The 23,113-nt window shown below is 39.8% G+C and overlaps 2 protein-coding genes across 4 annotated transcripts; both read right to left on the bottom strand.

Moving 5' to 3' along the window:
• Positions 1-2,969: 2,969 nt before the first annotated feature.
• LOC102112188 (ovalbumin-related protein Y-like) lies at positions 2,970-7,481 on the bottom strand. 2 transcript variants are annotated; one of them, XM_005526463.2, is made up of 7 exons: positions 7,305-7,481; positions 6,585-6,643; positions 5,866-6,001; positions 5,012-5,129; positions 4,633-4,775; positions 4,146-4,301; positions 2,970-3,371 (listed from the first exon to the last, which is right to left on the bottom strand). In XM_005526463.2, exons 1-7 carry the CDS (start codon positions 7,470-7,472, stop codon positions 2,970-2,972), a joined length of 1,182 nt encoding a protein of 393 aa, XP_005526520.2. In that variant the 5' UTR covers positions 7,473-7,481. The 2 variants fall into 2 exon arrangements, with proteins under 2 accessions (XP_005526520.2, XP_005526519.2); XM_005526462.2 differs by having other exon boundaries at positions 5,866-5,994; positions 6,593-6,643; positions 7,305-7,472.
• A 9,387-nt stretch (positions 7,482-16,868) lies between these two features.
• On the bottom strand, positions 16,869-22,408 carry LOC102100137 (ovalbumin-like). Of its 2 annotated transcripts, none has more exons than XM_005526482.1 (7): positions 22,241-22,408; positions 21,634-21,681; positions 20,239-20,367; positions 19,340-19,457; positions 18,427-18,569; positions 18,001-18,156; positions 16,869-17,270 (listed from the first exon to the last, which is right to left on the bottom strand). In XM_005526482.1, exons 1-7 carry the CDS (start codon positions 22,406-22,408, stop codon positions 16,869-16,871), a joined length of 1,164 nt encoding a protein of 387 aa, XP_005526539.1. The 2 variants fall into 2 exon arrangements, with proteins under 2 accessions (XP_005526539.1, XP_087914154.1); XM_088058028.1 differs by having other exon boundaries at positions 20,239-20,383; positions 21,647-21,681.
• Between the last annotated feature and the right edge of the window lie 705 nt (positions 22,409-23,113).

The following is a 23,113-nucleotide window of genomic DNA, read 5'->3' as shown; positions in this document are numbered from 1 at the left end:
ATGCCTGCTAAATCTTGTGCCTTGAGCCATGGATTTGGTTTGCTTAAGAGACTGGAGCCCTCTCTCACAAGTCATATATGGAGAGGGATACGGAATGATCTCAGAAATTTGTATTCCCCAAAGGGCAGGGAAGATATGTCACATCCAACCCTTCTCCAAATGACATGAGAAGGAAAGGCACACTCAGTTCACACAGCATTTCAAATGCTGCCCTGTGCATGTGTCTAATTTTGTTCCACAGACCCCTGGCAGTACTGTAAATCCAGAACAACATGGCATGTAGTGAAAATGGAGTGTAGTGAATGGACAGATGACAGTTTATTGACATACCAGCTTCAGTGATGCTGCCAGGGAGCAACAAGAACTGTAGGACAATACCTAGACTTTGAGGGAGCTGGGATTCATGTTATTAAATTCTTGCTGGACTTCATATCTGTGAAGCAGCAGGCAGTGTTTGCTCTCCACACAGCTGCTCTTCCCTCATCTCTTTGTAACACCCTCCACACTGGTCTTTTCAGAATTGCTTCCCATGGGAGCTGCAGCAGCCACACTGACCAAGGCAGTGCCTTTGCAGCGGGTCCTGCCAGCCCAGACCAGCAACACACAAGGGCAGTACTGGGCCCAGACCAGGGCTATGGATCTTATCCAACCTTGCTGAATCTGCACTTTTACCTCTGATTTTAGCCTCTTTTTGGAGGGTGGTTTCTCTTTCATAAACAAAACAGCTCTGCACATTCTATAGTGTTTTGACCATGATCTTTTTTCCAGGACACAGACATCTTAAAATGTCTCTGATTTTTCACCAAATAATATTTCTGTCTTTTTCTTCAAAAATGGCTGGGTTTCAAGCCCAGTGCCACCAGTCTACATTTTCACCATATTGATCATAATTATCTGCTTGCAAAAAAAATAGGAACAAAATTGGAACCTACATGAAGCTCCCAAAGCTAGTTGTCAACAGCCTGTCAGAAGACTTGAGGCATCATTTTGTATCCCTAGTGACACCTAACGGCCCAATGTAAAATGAGCCCAATACTTGTTTCTCAGTGAGGACATTAGGTGGACCTCTCTCATATGTAGTGTTAAGAAACCATTTACCATTTCATTACCATTGATTTTCTCAATTTCTTTTCTTTAAAAAAATCATCAAGCAAAGGAACAAATAAACTAGAGAATAGTTATTTTTTTACATTCATGTTATATAATTCAATAAATATTAATTTCATTTTCACCTAGAAAGCGCAGAGTGACAGATATGCTTGTTTCAGTTTAATAACAGATTCATAACTGTACATAAACTTTCACCCTCTGCCTCTTAGAACAGTATTTTATATATTCTGCCTTTTTTTTTGTTTGTTTCAGTTGTAGCAAAACTCTGTTTGCTGCTTTAGGTTATAAGGGAAGCAGAACCCAATATGCACAGTAAACCTTGAAATTGCATATATAAAAAGAAGTACTTTTTTGCTTGAATACTTGTGTTAACTGTGTCTAATCCTTGATAAATGTCTTGGGAAGACCAGTATTTGCAGCTCTCCCATAGGCTTCACAGCAATCAAAAAGATGTGTTTTCCTGTAGTCATCATTTCAAGTTATATTTAATACTGACTTCAAAAATGTTTGAGATAGCTCCAAATACTGCCAAGTGTTTCCCTCTTTTAAGCACTTTTAAAGTACTGTCATTTGCAGTTCTGCACGTGTATGCCAGCAGAAGGAAGATTGCTTAAGTAAGTGGTTAACACTAATAAGTCTTTCAATTGAATAAACTGCACCCTGAAGAACCTTCCCCCCTGAAGACTCTGAAATAGAAAATAATGTCTCTAGGGGATTATGTTATCAAAAGTCAGTAACAAAGATTTCCTTGTGTGGTTCTTGTGGGTATTAGACAGCTGAAGTAGTCCACCTTTTAAGAAAAATACTTTTCTCATGTTTTTCAAGCTGTATCTCTTAGACATTTCCTCAATGCATTTACTGACAATAATTAGAGGAAATCTTTTAAAACTATCTGGAAATACGATAGCAGATTAAAATAAACTGAGTTATTTGATATGTCATATATCCATATGAGCACAAGGTAAAAAGAGGAGCTGTAGGGCTTATCTTGCTTACACTCAGAATTTTAGAAAAAAAAAAAAGTTAGGCTCTTTAATGACTTCATATATAGGTACATTTTGGTTTTGAAAGTAGAATCTAAATCCTAGTCTAAACCCCTTCACAACCATTACCCACTCTATCACATATTTTGGTTGTGTGGTACTGTAAACCAAAACAGGTAGAGACATGTTTAGTTTGCAATGCTTTTATTAGAATAAATAGAAGGACCAACAATTGCCATTCACAAGTCAATGACATGTGCCAGGAATGAAGATGGGAAACAGTCAGGAAGGTGATGTGTTTGGAGATGATGATTTAAGAAGAAATGGTAAACTTTCTGTATGCCCCCTCAAAACAAGAGACCTTAGCCTTACAGTATGTGCATCACAAAGAAACACAAATGCAATACTCAAAGAAGAATGATTTGCTAAAATTAAGAATTTTGTCTGCAAGTTGTCCAGGCATCAATTCAAGGATGGTTGCCCAAGGAGTTCAACAGAAAGGAACAGGAATATTCTAAAAGCTGTGTTTATTTCAGAGAACTCCTATAGAAAAAACAGACTCAATATCAGTGTCAGAATCTCTCACAAGAATCAAAACACTGGTCCTGAGTCTTAAGTTATTCAATCACGAGGAAAAATATTTCTAAGCTACCTCTTGTAAGTTCTCATTTATTCCTGGATATAAGTCCTAAGTACAACTTGTGTAACAGAAATATCTGCACCCAAAGATCTGAAAAGTCACACACTTCTTCAGGAATATCTCTCTAGGTATTGACGGCTTTCCACTTAGAGATAGTGAAGAGATGATATTATACTAGAGTAAAGCAGGTCTGTTTCTTAGGGATAGGCAAGCATTATTTCCAGCCCTTTTTCTCCTTAGGGAGAACAATATCTACCAAAGAGGATGATCATGTCACTTGGATTGTGTTTGATCAAGAAAAGGAATGGGTGGTCAGCCCTGAACTCTTCAACCTCAGAGGACTGTTGGATCTCTCCGGTCACAACCTCTGAGCCACCCGCCTCAGTGCCCTCTTCAGTGACTTCCACGTATGCCTGGTGAATGGCCTCAGATATCCTCAGGCTCTCTGCTGAAGAGATGCCAGAGAGGTTGGCTGAGGGGCTGAACAGGTCGGTCATACCCAAGGATGTCAAGACAGATGTGAGGTTATATTTCTCCTCAATCTTCATGCGTGGGAGGTACACTCTCACCCTCTTCTTTTCCATCACCTTGGGACTGGTCCACTCCATGAGTTTGTCATAGCTGATTTTGTTCTCCAGCTGCAAAGAGAGGCAGGAAATGAAATGTCTGAGACAAAAGTTCAATGGCCTTCAAAGCTGTGTTTTTACCACCTGTTACTGGCCCTATCCATTTACTTTATGCACACAACAGAACTGGTACTTGTTCTTAAAGACACTCGTTTTTCCTGTATGCTTCCTCCTGACTATGGAGCCTATATCATCTGTCAGTCTTGAGGAAGTTCCTCAAAGGTTTTTCATCTGAAAATTTCTCCATCAGATCAAGTCTATTTGTGTAAAAATATAGTTTTTGAAAACATCAAATCAAATTTGCCCTAAAACTCTTCCTCTTGGAAGATATTTTATTGATCCCTTTCCTCAACTTTATTCCTTTCTAATGTTACTTTTCTCATTTTCCTTTTAGTCAGCATTTGGAATGCTTTATTCATCATTTTCATTTTTTGTTTCTCCGAGGATAAACTTATTTCCTTCAGCAAACATTTGAAATCACTCACAGGGATAAAAAAATACTGCTACCTTGCCTGCTTCTGATACCCAATGGAACTTGGTGCATATAGCAACACCTTCTTCTGCAGGGCTGCAGCAGCACTACAATGCTTTACCTTCATTTTATAAAACTGAGCTCAGGACTCTCCTAAGAGGCTCTGCCTGAGCACCTGGACAGATTTTGTGCTCCCCTGCCTGCCCAGCACAGCCGTAGGGTGGGAAGCTGGGACGTCAATGGACAGCAAAAGTCTGACAGTAGCCAAGCCCCACTGAAGTCATAATTCTTCTGCTTGCCCTGCCAGGCCATACCTGTGCCAGGCCAGAGATGTCATCAGGCAGCAGCACCAACAGGCTCAGCTCTCCACTGGTGTACGGAAGCTCCAAGATCTTAATTTTGTCTTCAGCCACTCTTGCCACTTTGAAGGTGTTGTTCTGACGCATCATTTGCACTGGTCTGCTCTCTTGCTGCAAAAACAAAAATGAGATGATGTGATGTGGGAGCAGCAATCTTTTTCTTTGGTCAGACAAATGTACTTTGAAAGGACAGGACTCAATTTTCAATCATGCTGCCTTTGGAGAAGGGCTGTGTCTCCATTTTCTTCTCTTGCCTGCTTGTGTGCCCTGGAATCCTGGTCAGACACAGATCTTGCAAACACTACTTGTCGTTAGGCCCAGGCACTGACAATGAGGGACTCAGCTATATCACCCAACCTGTGACGGGTATTTGTAACACCCAAACTTCTGGCTGTGTGAGCCAACAGATGTCCTGGCCAGAAGTGTGTCTGTACCCTCCTACCTCGGTCACATTGAAAGGCTCTTCCTCAGTGTCTTCTTTTTTAAATGCAGTTTTCCATATCCCTTTGAAGTAAATGACATTCACAAAGACCAGCGCAGTATTGAGATCAATAGAGTCTGACACAATGAGGTCTTGGATACGTCCTTTAAGAAAGAGACAGGGCAGAGATAAGACAAGCTGTAAGGTACAGCTCCTCTGGTGTGCACAAATCTTGGCAATGTTGGGGTGAGGGTGCGGGTTGGGGAGTTTCATTTTCATAGCAATAAGCAACCAGCTCTTGCTTGACCCACCTTTTCTGAAGATTGTGAGGAGAAGAAGGCAAGGATATAGTTTATGGTAGGTGAGGGAAAATACCTGCTACTCATTTTTCAGTCCTTACCATTTGTCTCTTTTTCCACCCAGGAATTGATGATCTGTCGTGCTTTCTCTGCAGCTGTTTTGAAGTCAACTTCTTCCAGCTCTGCCTTGTAGAATTTCTGTGCACACTTTATGTATTCCTACAAGCAGAAGGGTTACAGTTGTCAGATGAGAACTTGGAATTATATGGATGTGTAAAGCAAGATTGTGAAATAAAGCAGAATGTTTTAAGGAATAGTGAATGTTTACTCCTGGGTTTGAACATGTCAGACACTGAACATATCAGTCACAGCTGTCTTCCTGTAACTGAATCTTAAAGCTGTACAAGAAAGATTGCTTCACATATATTGGTCTGGCACTTTTTGATGAGACAGGGTTCTAAGTTAAAATTTTGATACATTTCCTTTGTTTTACCAATATAGCCTCAGTTTAACAAACATTTCTAAGGACAGAAAATGTTTGTCTCCTCTTTGTGTTCACCCTTTAGGGCTTGGAATATTGTGTTCTCACATTCTTAGATTTGAAAATCAAAGCTTTTCACTAGGAAAACTAGTGACAACTTCAGTTTTCATTATTTCAAGTAATAAAGTTTAATTAATTTCCCTTAAAAGTTAACATTTTTCATTAAAAGCCAATTTTCTAGTAAATTAACAGCAATCTTGATTACTCCCTGTGATTTTCAATATAGGCTACTTTATGCGACTATATTTTTGCCTTCATCTGATAGGCACAGAAAGGTCCAAACTCATTCTGTACCACTTCTCCTGATGGCTCACCAGCATCTCTTCTTCAGCAGAGTTGGTGGTGCATCTCTAGGGCAGAATCACAGGGGATTTACAGGAAATCTCATGGAAGTCAGTTCACAGTATAACTCACCTGAAGAATAGGGTATGTTTTTTCAATATAGAGTCTGTCAGCAATCCTGAGTGAGTAAGTAGCATTTTGCCGGCCAATGTCTGAGAGAAGATCCTTGAATGATTTGTGGATGTACTTAGCAGTGCCACACTGAGGTGATGACATGAGAAAATAAGATAGATTGCATAAGGAAATAGGATTCTAAAGTATTGTCCCTTTCAGTTAAGAGTGATGCCACAGGGCAGTCTTCCCCCACAGACTGTCACCTTTGGGACAGATAGTGCTGTGGTGGTGCTTTGAACTGGCAAATTCATCCTTGTCAAGACAAATCCCCTGAAATGTGCTTTTTAAAAGATGCAGTTGAGTTCCTGTCACTGAGACTTCTGGACTCTGCTCAGCATCTTCCTGCCCAGCTGAAAATCAAACTGCTGTACCCTGGCTCTAGGTACTGAGCCCTCTTCACTCATCCCCCAGCAGCACTTGCCTGGGAAGACACCCTGGTGCCCAAGGCATTCTTCCCACACCATTACTTGTTCTGGTGCAAGATAAGCAACCTGCTGTCTTTCTATGTTATTTAAAAAACAGGTGAATCACACCCTCCCTCCTTCCCTCCACAGATCCCCTTGGTTTGAGGCCATTACTGTAGTTTTTGTCAGGGTCTGAAGCTGCCAGGAGGAGAGACAGAAAAGTTCTACTTTCATTCTGAGGAGAAAATAAGACAGATAGGAAAATTAAGTTGTTTCTCTACCTGGGAGTCAGAAATGTCTCTATCTCCTGTAACATTATCAAAGTGAAGAACCTGCAAGAGAAAATACCAGTGGTAGAAATGAAAAGCATGATCAAAAATAATGTGAATTTGAGATTTACACATGTTACTTGTGTAAAAAATCCTGTTGGCTCAGAAAAAAAAAATGCTGAGAAAATAGATTAACTGAAAATTTACAGGTGAGCTTGCAACAGGTCTATTCCCTCTGTGACCTTCTTGGAAACTGTAAATACTTTGCTTAGATTATATTTTTTTATAGTGAATGTATAGAAATTAATTGAGTTACATATTATGTATTGCTAAAAATATAAAAATATTCTGTCTTCCTGTCTTTCTGGGATTTATCTTTTATATAGATATTAAAAAAAGAAAATCTGATTACATCATTTGGAACTTGTCAGAATTTAAAATTCTTAAAATTGCCTGACTGGTAATCTATTTTGCTATTGTCCCTGAGATTATTTTTTAAGTTTAAGTCAGCTGCCTGTTATATTGAAAATATACACCTTTTTAATTAGTATTTTCTATATATAACTCTTGATTCAGTTGTCCATTTTGTGATGTTGGCTTAGTTCTTGTGCACTGAAACAGGTGAGAACCTCATCAGTGGATAATATTTTTTCAGTGATGTTACTGAGAAGGGACAAGTAGCACAAGTAGAGGTCACTTTACTAAGTAAAGGTAAGTAACTTACCTTCTCCATCTGGGACTGAGTCTTACCCCTTGCTCCCATATACACCAGGGCCAGGGTTGAAAGCATGCTCAGGGAGGAAAAGAGCACATTGTCATTGCTGCGGTGAAGTTTCACCTCTTTGAATACGTCAAGACAAAATTCTGCATTTGCTGCACTGATGGAGCCCATTGTGAAGTCCCTGTCGTCTGAAGGAAACAGAAAGGGTCTGACTCACTGTGGTGAAATAGGTCAATTGTAATGCAAAAAATTCAGTGCACATGAACCCCAAACTTAGTGCACAGGGGTTTTTTAGCAGACAGAACCAGTGGCGTGGATTTAAAAGGCAGACATGCTTTTGGATTCATGAGCAATCAAAGTCATGGACATCTGCCAGCTGTGCATTGGCTGGTGAAAGAAGAAAACACCAACTAAAAAATACAGTACTTTGAAGTCTAATGCGACAGTACAGTGTTTATGTCACTTTTAACTTAAGGTCTCAAGGATCTTCAAGCAATTTGTTTCCCTGTGTAGCTGCTAGAGAACAAAATCCAGGGTACTTTGCCATATGTATCACAGGCCCTATGGAATCAACATTTTCATGTCACAGTCATCTCTTAATGTGAGATAATTTGAACAACAATGCATCTGACTGTTCGCCTGATTGAATGGATGCTCATTCTCTTTCTAAATTGAACTGATTTTATGGGTGATATGAGGTAGAATTTTTATTATTTACCTTCTCTGCTTACTATTATATTTTAGGCTTTAAGCTCCGTTTATGTTCTTAAAGAAACAGATTCATGAAGCAAATACTTGGGGTGGTGGGGGAGGGGGGGTTGTTGTCATTTATCTTTGAAAATGTAACATTAAAGATAACACAGAGCTGTAGAATGATGGGATCATTTGAACATTCTGCGCTCCTTGATTTCATCCAGAGAATATCTTACATGACCCCTGGAATTTAAACAAATTCAGTTTTGTCTTTTAATATTAAATGAAAAATTAAAGCAATAGAGGAAGAAGGAAGAAAGTCTGTTTAACTTATCACCAGCTTTTCAATGTGGAAGAATTAATAAACAAAACTATTAATTCATAAATACATTAGTTCACAAATACAAATACTTTGACTTTATGCATGGCAGACTGTGAAACAGCAAAATAATACAGAAGATACATCTGAAGGTAGGTAAGTTTTCTGCAGAAGGCATCCTGTGATAGTTTCTTCACTGATATTGAAGGCCACAAACATGAGTTTACATCAATGCAATTGTAAGTATTGTAAAAGACAATTGGTTTTTATCTTGCAGATTAGAAATTAAATCATAATTGAAAGAAATGCTTACCTTATCAGATTCACCAGGGAAAGGTAGAGCACAGCTTCTCAGCTGTACTTGGGGCAGACTTGACGAACCCCATGAAATATATCTTGTGTTATCTTGTGACACGCCCCGTGCTGCCTGTTTTGTGTTTACCCAATAAAGTGATGGATGGAACTCAATTACAGACATGAACTTTTACTTGGAATAAGTCCATTCTTTGAAACAAAAAAAAAACAAAAAACAAAAAAAACCCCAACAAAACAAAACAATAAAAAAGCCTGAATGAAATTATTTTAACTCAGAGTTTCCAAAAAGGAAGATTTATTCATCATACTGCACAAAAGACAGGAGAACATTAAAATGACTGAAGCAAAAACAATAAAGGCTATTCATTGGAACTTGAATAGAAAGTATGATTTGGTTATGGCAGCAAATAGTGTAAGATAACTTATGAAAATAAAACAAAATGAATGGTGAGGAATTCAGTCTCTCAGAATGTCTGCAAGGAATTTTGTCTTATTTTCTTTAATATTCCTCTGTCTTGAATAGTGACAGGCCAGATCCATCTCAGAATCACTATTCTGTGAACTCACAAATTTTGGTAAGATCAGCATATGCAGGGCTGTATTTATTGCAACTTTTCTCCTATTGTTGGCTGGACTGCCATTATCACCAGTCTTTCTTCTCACCAGAATCCATAGCACTTCCTAAGGAATGGAGAAAATTTGCCACCAAGGAACATAAGAAAGAGCTTATCCTTTCAATGTTTATTGCCAAATTTAATAAAATTTAAGTAGATTTTTCTGCAAGAAGTTATATGTATTTGCCTGGTGTCCCTTGCTGCATTGTAAAAGACTACAGATAGAGTGTTTCACAGAGCTCAGTTTTTCATTCCAGAGCAACATAGCTCAAGGAACTCAGACATAGTCACAGTCTGTGGAACAAAACTCTCAGTGAGAGTATTTGTCAATATTAATTAATTTCAAAATCAATTTCAACACATCTATACAGGGAAGAATTACAGGGAAATGAATTAATGGGAAATGTGTTAGGGGAAGAGAAGTTGAGAAAATAAGACAAGATTTCTGTATCTTTTTAAATTCAGGAATCAGGATATTTAGATCCTAGTCAGATGCTACCAGAAAAGGATTTGAAGTCACCGCTATAATTTTGAAGGGTAGTTTAAGGTGTGCTGTTCTTTTCCACAGGTCACAGCACCAGACGCTAGGTTCAAAATGTGCCTTTTGTACATACAGAGACCATTCTTGCAAGACCATTCTTACATTCTTCCACAAGCAACTTCATGGCACAACAGCTGAACAAACCAGCTGAAGAAACATTCATGGTCTGCAAGACAGTCATAATATACAATAGCAGGCAGAAAGCAGTTGCATAATTCCTTTGAAATAAAAGAATCGACAGACAATAAAAGAAAATGCTTTGACCTCTTAAATGCCACGTAATTTTAAAACAAAAATCCAAAGTCAATACACAAAATGGCTCTGAAATTGTCTAGAGCAAATTATGCTTCAGGAGAGCAGAGGTGGACTTTTTAACCATTTTAGTTGTCTGCACAAGAGGAGAGCCTCTGAATCGTCCTTTACTTTGTCTCTAGTACAGTTCTTCATAGTCCCATTCAGCTAAAGTTGCTCATGCGATAGGAGCCACGAAGAGATCGGTCTGGACTGGTGCATTTACATCACACTGGTACTTTACATGGTAAGGTGTGTGGTCCAGGCCAGTCTACTACAACCCTTGTTATGCAGGAACAGGGTTTTTGAGGAAAGATCTTTAGACCTTGACTCGCTTGGGTGGCTCATCACTGCAGATATACTGCAAAAAGAATGAGATAGTCTCTCTCAGGAGCAGTGTGTAAACTTGTCACCTCTATTGTGAGTCACATTTAGCTGAAAAGGGTCCCACCTTGCTGGAGGACAACTGGTCAAATGAGTGCATGTGCCTGTGTGGGTGAACCTTTAATCATGCAGCTGGGAGTGCTGCCTAGACTGCAAGCTGCTCCTGCAGCTGCTACTCCCTTTGCCTTTCCATCATGAGACTGCCTTGTTTCTGTTCAAACTGCCTTCTACACTCGTGGCCATGGTCCATTGCAGTGTACTTGACTGCTCAGAAGGCCAAGGATTAGCCAGTATGTTCGTCCCTGTCACTTCTAACGTTTGAATATGCCTTGAGTCTTTTTCCTTGACAATCGAATTGTCAGTGCTTCAGCTCACCATATGTGAGCCACCTTGGTACTTGTGCACCATCTACCTGAATCACATTTGTATCATCATAGACATCCTGTAACTTCGTGGTTACAAAGATGTCCCATGAGCTGGTACAGGTGTTTTGTAACAGCCAACTCACAGAGTTAATGTTGTTAGCAAAATATTTCTGAGTTGAATATATTCAGTAATGGAAGAAATTTTTTGGTTTACAGTAGAGAAGGGGCAGTTCCACTGCTTGAGAAGTGTGTTAATGCACAACCCAGATTACTGTTTTTGTTAGCATTTCAATTTTTTATTGGTCAAATGAATGATTAATGTAAAACAAGTTGCAGAAGCAACTAACTCATTCCACAACTAAGTAAAAAACTTGATTATGATCAGCTACCAGCACAGAATTGTAAGAATATGAGAGGAATAGAATATAGTGAACTGAGCAACTTTATATCAATCATGGAGTCCAGTGAGATTAAGCAAAGCTTCCTGCAGTTGAAACGCTTCCTCAGAGAGAAGATAATGTACTGCCCTGTCCAGCACAGCTGTGTAATGCAGCACAAACACAAAAGGATGTGTTCATCCACATATCCTTGTTTGACAATGCTTGTCCCAAGAAGGAGGTCAGCTAAGGCTCAGTTGCCCTTTCCTCTGCCAGGCATTTCATTGTGGAGCTGTCCCTAAACCAACAGACTCTTGGACATTTGGACCTTTACAAAAGGATATGAAGTCCAGGTCAGCTCACAGACCAAAGCCTCTCATCCAATCACAACCTCCCATACAGAGCTCAAGATTTAGTTTGCATCCATGCTGCTGTTCTTTTGTCAGTGGAAAGGAGCATTTTGATTGTTTCATGTTTGTCTTACTCAGAGTGAGTGCCAGTGATTGTTCAATTAGCTGCCACTACAGACCTTGGTGCTGTAACTAATCAATGATGGTTTCTCTCTCAGTTGTCCTGTAGGACCATGTTCTTTCCCCAGTCTGAAGAAACTTTTGGTATCTGGTCAAGCCCCTTCAGACAGGAGCTCTTAGCCCACCTGGTATCTTTCATTGGCAGCCTTGTGCCATCCTGAAGTGCTAGGCATCTTTTCTTTCAGTGCTGCCTTGCTCACTCAGGCTGTGACAGGGCTGTGCATACCTTAGTGTTGGCAGAGTGAATTTCTCCAGTGAAGGCATCTTCAGAAGGATCCCGTGATGGATTTGGTCACAAGTCACTCACCCTTACTGCATCTGCTTAGCAGTGCACACAACATCCAGAGTCTGTGGCTGTGCAGATTCTGGACCAGCACACACAGCTGTCCATTTAGCAGTCACCACAGCACACGTGAAGTCCCTTATTCATCCCTCAAGTCCATGGAACCAGCCAGCAGCTAGGGTGACACTGTGTGTAGCCATACTCACTGGCTCCTAGGGAGGCAGCAAGGTAACGAGGGCCTTACATTCCAGCACAGGGCAGGAAAGATGGCCACTGGCATTGTCAGGGCAGTTAACTGGCTGTGCCACATGGGAGCTCAGTTACCAGTGTCCCTCCCCACAGAGAAGCCTGTTTTGGCGGTCTGTGACTAACACTGCCCATGTCACCATGCCTGTTACATTACCTCCCTTCACTCACTGGAAATCTGCCCAGCATGTCCCTTATCTCGGCACATACTCCCAGGAAAAATAGCATTTTTCTTTTGCACAAAATAGGATAAACTAATCTCTTGGTTTGTTTCAACACAGACTTCCTTCCACAAAGCCTTCCTCTCCTCTGAAGAGCAGCCTACTGAGATTCTTGACAATATTCCTGTCATGTCTCCTGCAGGAAAAAGACTGCTGCAGAAAAGAGAAATGTCACTGCACAAGGGTCCGTGCCCTCATGTTAGCTTTGCAAAAAAGAACTGGGAGGCCTGGCAGACACCAAGTTGACCGTGAATCAGCAATGTGTCCTTGTGGTGAAAACAGTCAACAGCACAAGAGAATGCCTTAGAAAAAGGACTGCCAGCAGGTAAAGGGAGGCTTTCCTGTCCCTCTGCTCAGCACTGGTGGGACCACAGATGGAATGCTCTGTCTGGCTATGGGCTTTTCATTACAAAAGAGATGGGGATATACAGGAGCAGGACCAGAGAAGATGATTAAATGATTCAAGTGTCTGTCATGAGAGGAGAGGCTTAGAGACATAGGGCTTGTTACCCTGGAGAGGAGAAAGTGCAGGGGGATCTTATCTGTGCACATAACCTTCTTGATGGGAGGGTAACAAAAAGATGGAGCTAGACTTTCTCCTGTGAACAGGCAAGAGAGAAGGAACGCGACCTGAAATATCAGAAATTACATTTAAACATAAGAAAATACATTTTCTTTTGGATAGGGAGGTAAATCCACATTGCCCAAGGAAGCTGTGGTGTCTCCATCCTTGGAAATATTCAAAACCCAGAAGGACATGATTCCAAGTAACCTGCTGTAGCTGACTCTGATTGAAAGAGGGAGCTTGGAATAGAAAATCAGCAGATGTCACTTCCAGTCTCAGCTGTTCTCTGCTTGCATATTATATCTAGAGGAAGATCTCAAGGGAGATGGAGAGAGCAGGGTTATTACACATTAATGTGCAAAGTACAGTGATGTGGATGAAGGACTTGGAATGGGAATGTATGGCACATTTCACAGACAAGTATTGTTTCCATGCTGAACAGAGAGAAAAGTTACCTCATAGTGGCTGACCCTTGGATGTCTCTTTGTGCTTGCTGGAGGGGTGCAATTTGTACCACTAGGTGTGGAAGGTTTCAGATTTTGTTTTGTTATCTACTAAGCCTTATTTCTGGTACTGCACAGAAGTCTGTAAGAGAGAAAGGGTCTCAGTTCTTCAGAAAACCTTTTGGAAGGCTGTGACAAAAATGCCAGTTGCAACAAGGATATTTTCGAGGCTTATTTATTTTTGTCTTTTTTCATTAAAAACTTATGGAGCATTTTGATATTGTTAAAAAAAATATTAAAGCAAGTTGCAGGTTTAGTACAGTATTTCTGAATTTGCACTTTTTACTGCCTCCTGTCTTTTTGGAAAGGGGAAGCTTGCCTGAGTCTCGTGCCACTCTGCTTTTTTCCCATTCCCTCATTTTGACCATTACTGTTGTTCAGGAAACAACATTGGTGACTGAGACATATCTTTGTACTTTAAGCACGTTCCAGTTTAATATTTACAGTAAGGATAATTTTCAAATGCAACCTTTTTTAAATCTTATTGTTTAAGTGTACAGGCTTTTAAATTTAACAGACTGGATCAAGTGCTTCTGGCTACAAGAGATGCAGAAAGTGATTAAACTGCTTATGGCAAGCCTCGAGGTGTTGAAATTTTGCTTCTCTTGGAACCATTTAGACTGCTTTAATTTCTAAAGAAAAAGAATTAAAATGTACTAGGTGAAATAGCTACTATTATACATAATAGTATATACTATTACCACTGAAAAACAACTGAGTCTATATCACAAACATCCTGATGATATTCAAATAACGTGGATGTCAGATAGGTAGGATCACCTTCTTTCCTCTACAGACCTGCTTTCATCATGCCACGCTACATGTTAATGTGGAAATAAAATCATAGAATCATAGAATGTCCTGAGTTAGAAGGGACCCATCAGGATCATGAAGTCCAACTTCTGGCCCTGCATACAACAACCCCAGCATGTACCCAAAATTGTTGTTCAAACACTTCTTGAGCTCTGTCAGGCTGGTGCTGTGACCACTTCTCTGGGGAGCCTGTTCCAGCACCCAAACACCCTCTGGTTGAAGAACCTTTTCCTAGTATCTAACCTAAGCCTACCCTGACACAAATGCCTGATATTCCTTCAGCGTCTGTTATGAGTCACCAGAGAGGAGACGAGTTCCTAGTCCTCTGCTTCCCCACCAGGAAGGAGGAAGCTGTAAGCTGCAATAAGGTCCCCACTCAATCTCTTCTTCTCCAGGTTGAACAAATCAACATCTCAGCTGCTCCTTCTATAGCTTCCCCTCAAGTCCCTTTATCATCCTCATAAACCTCCTTTGGATGCTCCCCAAGAGTTTATTGTCTTTTTTATATTGTGGCACCCAGAACTGCCCCCAGCACTGGAGGTGAGGCCGCTCCAGCTCAGAGCAGAGCAGGACAATCCCCTCCCGTGCCCAGCTGGCCATGCTGTGCCTGATGTCCCCCAGGACAGGGCTGTCCCTCCTGGCTGCCAGGGCACTGCTGGCTCGTGTTCAACTTGCCATCAACCAGGACCCACAGGTCCCTTTCCATGGGACAGCTCTCCAGCAACTTACTGCCCAGTCTGTATGTACATTCAGGGTTTCCCCTGTACCTTATTATTGGAATAGCTGATATTAACAGCAGAGTACCTGCTCTCAAAACTTTCAGAGGGGAAATGCTTTGCCTAAAAGCTGTCCATCTGCTTATTCTTTCTTATGCCCTTTGAGTTATATGATTTTTCAGATGATTTCATCATTTCAAATGGCAGAGTTGCTGGAATAGTTTTTCCTTGAAATATTTATCTGACTGATATGACATCTTTAATACCCATTGGAATTATATTGAAAAATACATAAGAACAAGCTAATATTTCACTAGACTATTTCTTGGTAATTAGTACTACAGAGAGGAATCAAACTCTAGATGTGTGCATTCATTTATTTCATAAAAGGGTAGGAAACTTCATATCTACATACTTTATTCACACTAAAAACTGGAGGATTTTGTACTAAATCACATTTTGCTCACAACAGTTACCAATATGATAATATTTTAAGGGTTAGTCACCCAGAAAATTAGGAAAATTCTCATAATTTCATGACAAGCACTTGTGACTTTATTGTGTTAAGAAAGAAAAAATCAATTATGTGCATCAAAATCAATAACATATGATTAGAATGAAAACAGGTCATAACATTGTGCCAATAGATCCATATTTGGAGATACAAGTGGACACATAAGAAAAAGACAGAGACAATTAGGATTCTCATGTATTTCTTGAAAACAAGAGATGTCTTGAACTACCATGGGGACAAAGAAACCCAGCTATATCCATGGAATAATAATGTTCTTGAGTTTTGAGCAACTGAGAGCTTTCCAGGAAGAAATAGAAGTTTACTTGCTAAGCAAGATAAATAGAGACAAGAATTATTTTTAAAGCTTTTTAAAATTATTTTTAAAGCTGTGTTTATTCACAAAACTCCCATTGAGAAATCAGATTTTTTAACATCCCTTACAGGATTTTCCAGAAAAATCAAAATGTTCCCAAATTTGAAGAGATTTCCAATGTTTTAAACAAGAATTCATATAACTCTTTTTCTTGGCAGTTCTGTGTCCTGGATCATCCAGATATCCATGTTTCAGGCTTTGGATCTGTGCTCTGTGACAAGACACAGCACGTAGACAAAATTAGATCTCCTTGAACATTCTGAAGTAGAAGGGAAAATCCCCATGACTTTGGAGAACCTCTGAAAGAAATTCAGTATTACATGAGGTCCTCATGGTGAGAGAACCACTCTGGTCATAGTGGATATGTGCACCATTCCCAACAGAGAAGTAAAAAAATAAAATTTATGCAGGCACCAATTAATGTCCTGCATAGCAGAATCTTGTCCACAAGCATCTCCTCCAGACTGGGGATCTCAAAGCCAGTGCTTTGGGAACTGCATGGGTTTGTTAGCAGGATAGTACCAGGGAACAGGATGAGAACACCCCATGGCTTTCTACATAATGGAATACCAAAGACTTGGAGCCCTGTCTGCAACTGTGTCTTCAAGTGAAAATCATTTGACCCCTTCCTGGCCTGTGAGGGTCTGTATTCTCTCCGGGCTTAGTCTTTGCTTGGCTCAATCAACACTGAAACCAGTCTGAGAAGGGAAAGGAGCAAACACACTGCTGCTACTTCCTCACCTGCAGGTGTGTCTTTGCTATGGAAGCTTCAGGAAACAGCACAACTTAGAGTAGCCTTTCCACTTGCAGAAAATATTGAAGATATGATATTATACTACAATACTAGAGTAAAGGAGGTCTGTTTCTTAGGGATAGGCAAGCATTATTTCCAGCCATTTTCTCTTTAGGGATAACAATATCTACCAAAGAAAAGTATCAGGTTGCTTGGATTGTGTTTGATCAAGAAAAGGAATGGGTGGTCAGCCCTGAACTCTTCAACCTCAGAGGACTGTTGGATGTCTTCTATGTCATCTGCTGACCCAGCCTCCTCAGTGCCCTCTTCAGTGACTTCCACGTATGCCTGGTGAATGGCCTCAGATATCCTCAGGCTCTCTGCTGAAGAGATGCCAGAGAGGTTGGCTGAGGGGCTGAACAGGTCGGTCATACCCAAGGATGTCAAGACAGATGTGAGGTTATATTTCTCCTCAATCTTCATGCGTGGGAGGTACACTCTCACCCTCTTCTTTTCCATCACATTGGAACTGGTCCACTCCATGAGTTTTTCATAGCTGATTTTGTTCTCCAGCTGCAAAGAGAGGCAGGAAATGAAATGCCTGGGATGTAAATCCAAATTCTTCTTACCATTCATTTCTGTCAAGGCTATCATAAAAGTAAAACTGCAACCAGAATGGTTCCTGAAGCTCATCTTATTTACATCCTTCTGGTATTTTATTAATTGCCTCCCCAGTACTGCCTGTGTCACTCTCCTTTTCCTCAGTTCTTTACCAGCTTCACACATTCCCCTTTGTCTAAGTAATCTTCTGTCTCATGAGGCACAACCCAACAGTTTCACAGAAGAGAAAATTAGTCAGCTTGTGAAAGATTGCAAAAACAAGGCCATGAAAATTTACCTACAGTTGGTAGAACCTAACAAATGCAAACTCTTTTACATCTGTAATAACTCTATAATTAAAAAATATTACTGAAATGGATGTAATTGTTCATATATTTTAAACTGCAGGGTTTTTTTTTTCCTTTCTTGAGTACAGATGGGTAATCTTAATAACATTGTCCATATATACATCTTCTTCTGCAGGGCTGCAGCAGCACTACAATGCTTTACCTTCATTTTATAAAACTGAGCTCAGGACTCTCCTAAGAGGCTCTGCCTGAGCACCTGGACAGATTTTGTGCTCCCCTGCCTGCCCAGCACAGCCGTAGGGTGGGAAGCTGGGACGTCAATGGACAGCAAAAGTCTGACAGTAGCCAAGCCCCACTGAAGTCATAATTCTTCTGCTTGCCCTGCCAGGCCATACCTGTGCCAGGCCAGAGATGTCATCAGGCAGCAGCACCAACAGGCTCAGCTCTCCACTGGTGTACGGAAGCTCCAAGATCTTAATTTTGTCTTCAGCCACTCTTGCCACTTTGAAGGTGTTGTTCTGATACATCATTTGCACTGGTCTGCTCTCTTGCTGCAAAAACAAAAATGAGATGATGTGATGTGGGAGCAGCAATCTTTTTCTTTGGTCAGACAAATGTACTTTGAAAGGACAGGACTCAATTTTCAATCATGCTGCCTTTGGAGAAGGGCTGTGTCTCCATTTTTGTCTCATCTGTTGGTTTGCTCTGTCAGACACAGCTAAATCTCTAGAGTGAGGCACCCAGATAAATCAGCCAATGACAACAGAACTGTAAATACAACAAATATACATCTGGCCAGAAACTGTGTCTGTGCCCCTCACCTCAGTCACATTGAAGGGCACTTCCCAAGTGTGTTCTTCTTTAAATGCAGTTTTCCATATCCCTTTGAAGTAAATGGCATTCACAAGGACCAGCACAGTCTGAGGATTAACAGAGCTTGGTTCAAGGAATTCCTGGATCTGTCCTTTAAGAAAGAAATAGGGCACAGAGTGGTAAGTTTCATAGCAGCAGTCTTGCATTTTAGAAGTCAATCAAAATATTTCTCCTTCGTTTGACTTTTCCTTCTTCAAAAGTCTGCACATGGAATTAAGGTTCATGAGGCTGATTTAATAATACACTGAAAGACTGGCATCTGGCCAGACATTTCTGCAAGAAATTCAGGTAGGTTTAAGACTGTTATAGATTCCCAGGAACATTCCTAATCAATGCTTGGATAAAGAAATATTTATATAGAAAAGAAGGGAGAGGGAAGAACCAGCACAGATTTTCTCTTTCTCAGTGTGTTTGTTTCTCACAATTTACTCTAGGTTTTTCCTCCCACCTCAACACAATAAATGCACACAAGATTCTGAATCATTTACTTCCCACCATCAGCTTAGTGTGCATTACTTTCTCCCCTGGAAGCTAACTTCTTACCTATTCAGTACACCCTTGTAAAAAGATGCCAATGTTCTAGAGAAACAGGAACTAATCTTGTATGAGTTAATCCCTCCAGACACAAGAAGTGTGAATATAAAATGTACATATTAAGTGTCCATATTGTGGCACCTCTGCCTTTGCCAGATGTATTTAAAACACTCTATCACTGCCACACAGGTGCAATAGAGTCATCCCTTTACACAGAAAATATCCACTAATGGTGACAGGAGGAGGAAATTTCTCCTCTAATGTTTCAGAAATTGCTAAAATACAGTTGTCAGAGAGAAGTATATGTCATAATCTTGTCTGACTTACCATTTGTCTGATTTTTCACCCAGGAATTAATGCGTTGTCTGGCTTGATTTGATGCTGTTTTGAAGTTGACCGTTTCTAGACCAGATCTGTACAGTTTCTTCACACACTTTAAGTAGATCTGTAAAGACACAAATTAACTGTAGCCAGTGAACTAGTCATTTTTTTATAAACAATGTGAAAGTGAAATAAAATATGGCTAATAAATAGTGTTGTCATGGTTAAGGTGTTCTCATTGCTTACTTTCTGAAAGAATTTGCTAAAATTGAATCAGAAAAATTATTTTGTTTCATGACCATTTCAGATCTGACATCTTTACGTGACCAGTCAAAAGCATATATTAAAAATGTATTTATTAAAAATATATTTAAGAATTTTGGGAAGAAAGCCTGATCCAAACCCCATGTTTTCAGGTTTATTTTAGACTGCTTTATCATCTAAGTCCTCTTCCTTTTTTTAAAGCATTTTTTCTTATTTTTAAAAATAAGAAGTTCCTTTGATTTAGAATATTTGTATCTTTTGTTTTGAAAATGTGAAAGAAAGATTTTGACACTTTCAAAATTTGTTTTTGAGGTGAGTTTTCAAGTGAAGAGATATGCCAACATCAAATTATTTTCTGAAAAAAACCCGAACAACCATTTAAAATTAAATGTTTTGGGGTAGCAAGTGGGGAATGAGAAGTTCAATTACTAATAATTTTGTTTATTACTCCATTCATTTTTTTAATAGGGCCATATTTTTTGCCTCAAAATGCTTTACATTTAGACTGTTGCCAGGGCCATGGCAAAGGGAAAAGCCATGTAAATCCACACCAGTAGGGACTATTGGATTAACTGGTCACCTACTCTGGCCAGTTCTCCCGGATTACAGAATTTTACAGGGTTTAGCAAGAGATCACTTACCGGTAGGATCTGACTTGTCTTTTCAGCATAAAGTCTGTTGGCAATGTGCAGTGAATAATTGGCTTCTGGTGCAGTGATATCAGAGAGAATTTCTTTAAACAGCAGATGGATATTCACAGACTTGCCACACTGAGTTGTTGATAAGAAGACAAAAAGGTATAGCTATTAGGTTATTTTATGAGATAGAGGATCATTTATAAGGTACAAATAACATGGGAAAACACACAGTGTTTGAACCTTTACAAATGAACATGTAACAGAACCTAAGAGTTCCATGGGAGGGATGTTCAGAATAAGAAGCTAATGGCGTATCATTCTCTCACAGCCTATGATGCCACTCATCCAAGTGGTTAATTATTGAAATTGGTGACTTGCCATAGGTACAAAGGCTCTAATTCCCAGGTGCTGCTTGCACTTTCATGGCATTTTTTTTGCAGAAGCTGCAGATGGAAGAGAGCTAGATGGGAAGGGAGTCAGGAAGTGTTTTGTAATACAGAGAAAAAATGGATCACCTCTCTCAAGTCCCAGTAGCGACAAAGGCTAAAAGCATTTAAGAAAACTGCACGATGATAAACAGTAGGTGGGGCTTTATTTCAACTCTGTTGAACAGTTGCTTTCTAAATGCTTAATCAGTCCCTAAATGCTCTAGCTTTAGATATACTACCTTTATTTAAATTTAAAAAAAAAAAAGTTTCATCTTTTTTAAGTCCCCCCTTGTGTTTTGGATGCCAAGTGAATGGGGACAGACCAGGTTCCTTGGCTTTTGTTATCTTTACAGAGGCAGTAGATTAACATGGATAGAAGCACACAGGTGGTATCGAGGTACTGGTACCCTTCATGGTTCTATTGAGGTAGCAGTGGGAATTGGAGGCTGGAAAAATTCCTGTAGCTTTGTAAGAGTGTGGTTACTTTCCATCCTTTGAGGATTCTGGGCTTTTTTCTACTGAGGCATCTTCCTGTCCCACTTTGGAGTCTCAGCTGCAAGTCTGTCTACTGTACCCTGGCTTCAGGTACTGAGACCCTTTCAAGTGCTGCACCCCAGCAGCATTTGCAGGTGTGGAGCTCATTTACACTAAAGTGTATCCTGATGCCCAAAGCACCCTGTCCTACCACTTGCAATATGTGCAGCCTGTCTTCTTATTCTGGTGGTGTTTCGGGGTTTATTTTTTTGTTAGTTTCTTTTGCTGGTGGTTGTTTGCTTGGCATTTGTTTTGTCGCTGTTGTTCTTTGGGATTTAGTGGTTTGTTGTATGATTTTTTTAACTTACATCTCTTAAATTAAGAGAATTAGCAAAGGTTTGGCAAGGTGTTGAAACTGCTAAAAGCACAAATCAGAACAGTCTATTCTCAGGAAAAGGATGTGAAAGATAAATCAATGTACCTTAGACTTCTGTACCTTGGTCTGGATACTTCCAAGTCCTGCAATTTTGTCAAAGTGAAGAACCTGCAATTGAAAGTAGAAATTAAGAATGTGAAGTCCACTGACAGTCACTGATGTTTGTGCTAAAACTGTAGGTTTTCACTATCCAAGTCTGATTAGCACATAGATGAACTGAAAAATTTCATGTGAGCTTTCAACCAGGCATCACACTGAAAATTTGTGAATGTGATCTTCAGCTTAAATCCCTTCTTTTCCAGTTAATGGCAATGTCCGAAAATCAGCTACAGCCTTAAGGAATTGTATTTGTAACTATGACTCTTGTTTTCCAAACATTTCATCTTTTGTATGTTTTGAGTTGTCCTTTCCACCTGGAAGGAATCAGGTCTCTGAGATAATATAAGCTGAAGCAAGAGACCTGCCTTAACCATCCTCCAAAACTGCTCTTCCGTAATGAAAACCAAAGGCTGTTCTTGCCCTTCCTGGGGAGATGCAATAAGTGAAAAGGAATTCCATAATTTGGAAAGCCATTATTTGGCTAGGCGGGTTTGGAAGATATAAATGGACAATCTTCTGCCTCTTTGAATAGGATCAAAGAGAGTTTGTACCCATTTATGTAACTTACCTTCTCCATCTGATCCTCAGTGTTATTTCTTGCTCCCAGATAGACCATGGCCAAGGCTGCAATCATGCTCAGGGGGCAATAAAAGATGTTGTCGTTGGGATGGTGAAATTTCAACTCTTTGAATGCATCAAAACAAAATTCTGCATTTGCTTCACTGATGGAGCCCATTGTGAAATCAGCGTTACCTAAAGCAAACAGAAATACGACTTTAGGGTCACAATGTGTAGTACTTGTTTTAAAAAGTACTGCCAATAGCCCAGAAACTTCCAGTTCATTGCTGGTTTTGTGATGCTGAACCAGTGAATGATGTGAAGCCTTCAAATTCTGTGATCATTAGAAATATTGTAACTGCTGATCCATTTACATAAGAAGGTGTGTTTGTTTTCTTTCAACAAGATACTGGCAGCAAGATAGTACCTTGTACTTGCCTTTTAGGAAATAGAAAATTTCATCCACCCTTCAATATAATAAATATAACATTGAATGAATGAGCTTCCCTATGTCCATCCAGAGGGCTCTGAATGGTGTTTGAGGCAATGCAAACTTAATATTTAATTTCTTCTCTGGCTGCTCTTGATCTTTAAATCATATTTAGACAACCCATTACAGTCTTTGTGTACTTCTTAGTACAATCAGCCACAAATTTGGAGGTTGCTTTTCTGTAATTTATGGCAATAATAAGAGTAAGTTGTTCTGTAAGACAGCTGCTTAGATGCTGACATGTAAATTTAGGGTTTTCCTGTGGTCCTGTTTCAGACATTTAATCTCTGCTGATGCTTTTTAGCACAATCATGCATATATCTATATCAATATCTATACCTATACCTATATCTATATCTACATATATATATATAAATTATATAAATATATACA

The sequence above is a fragment of the Pseudopodoces humilis genome, chromosome 1 (genome assembly GCF_049639895.1).
Source record: "Pseudopodoces humilis isolate 2021_Gansu_Grassland_sample_001 chromosome 1, ASM4963989v1, whole genome shotgun sequence".
Classification (NCBI taxonomy): domain Eukaryota; kingdom Metazoa; phylum Chordata; class Aves; order Passeriformes; family Paridae; genus Pseudopodoces; species Pseudopodoces humilis.
The sequence above is the reverse complement of the archived record's forward strand: the minus strand, read 5'-3'. Positions and strand labels throughout refer to the sequence as shown.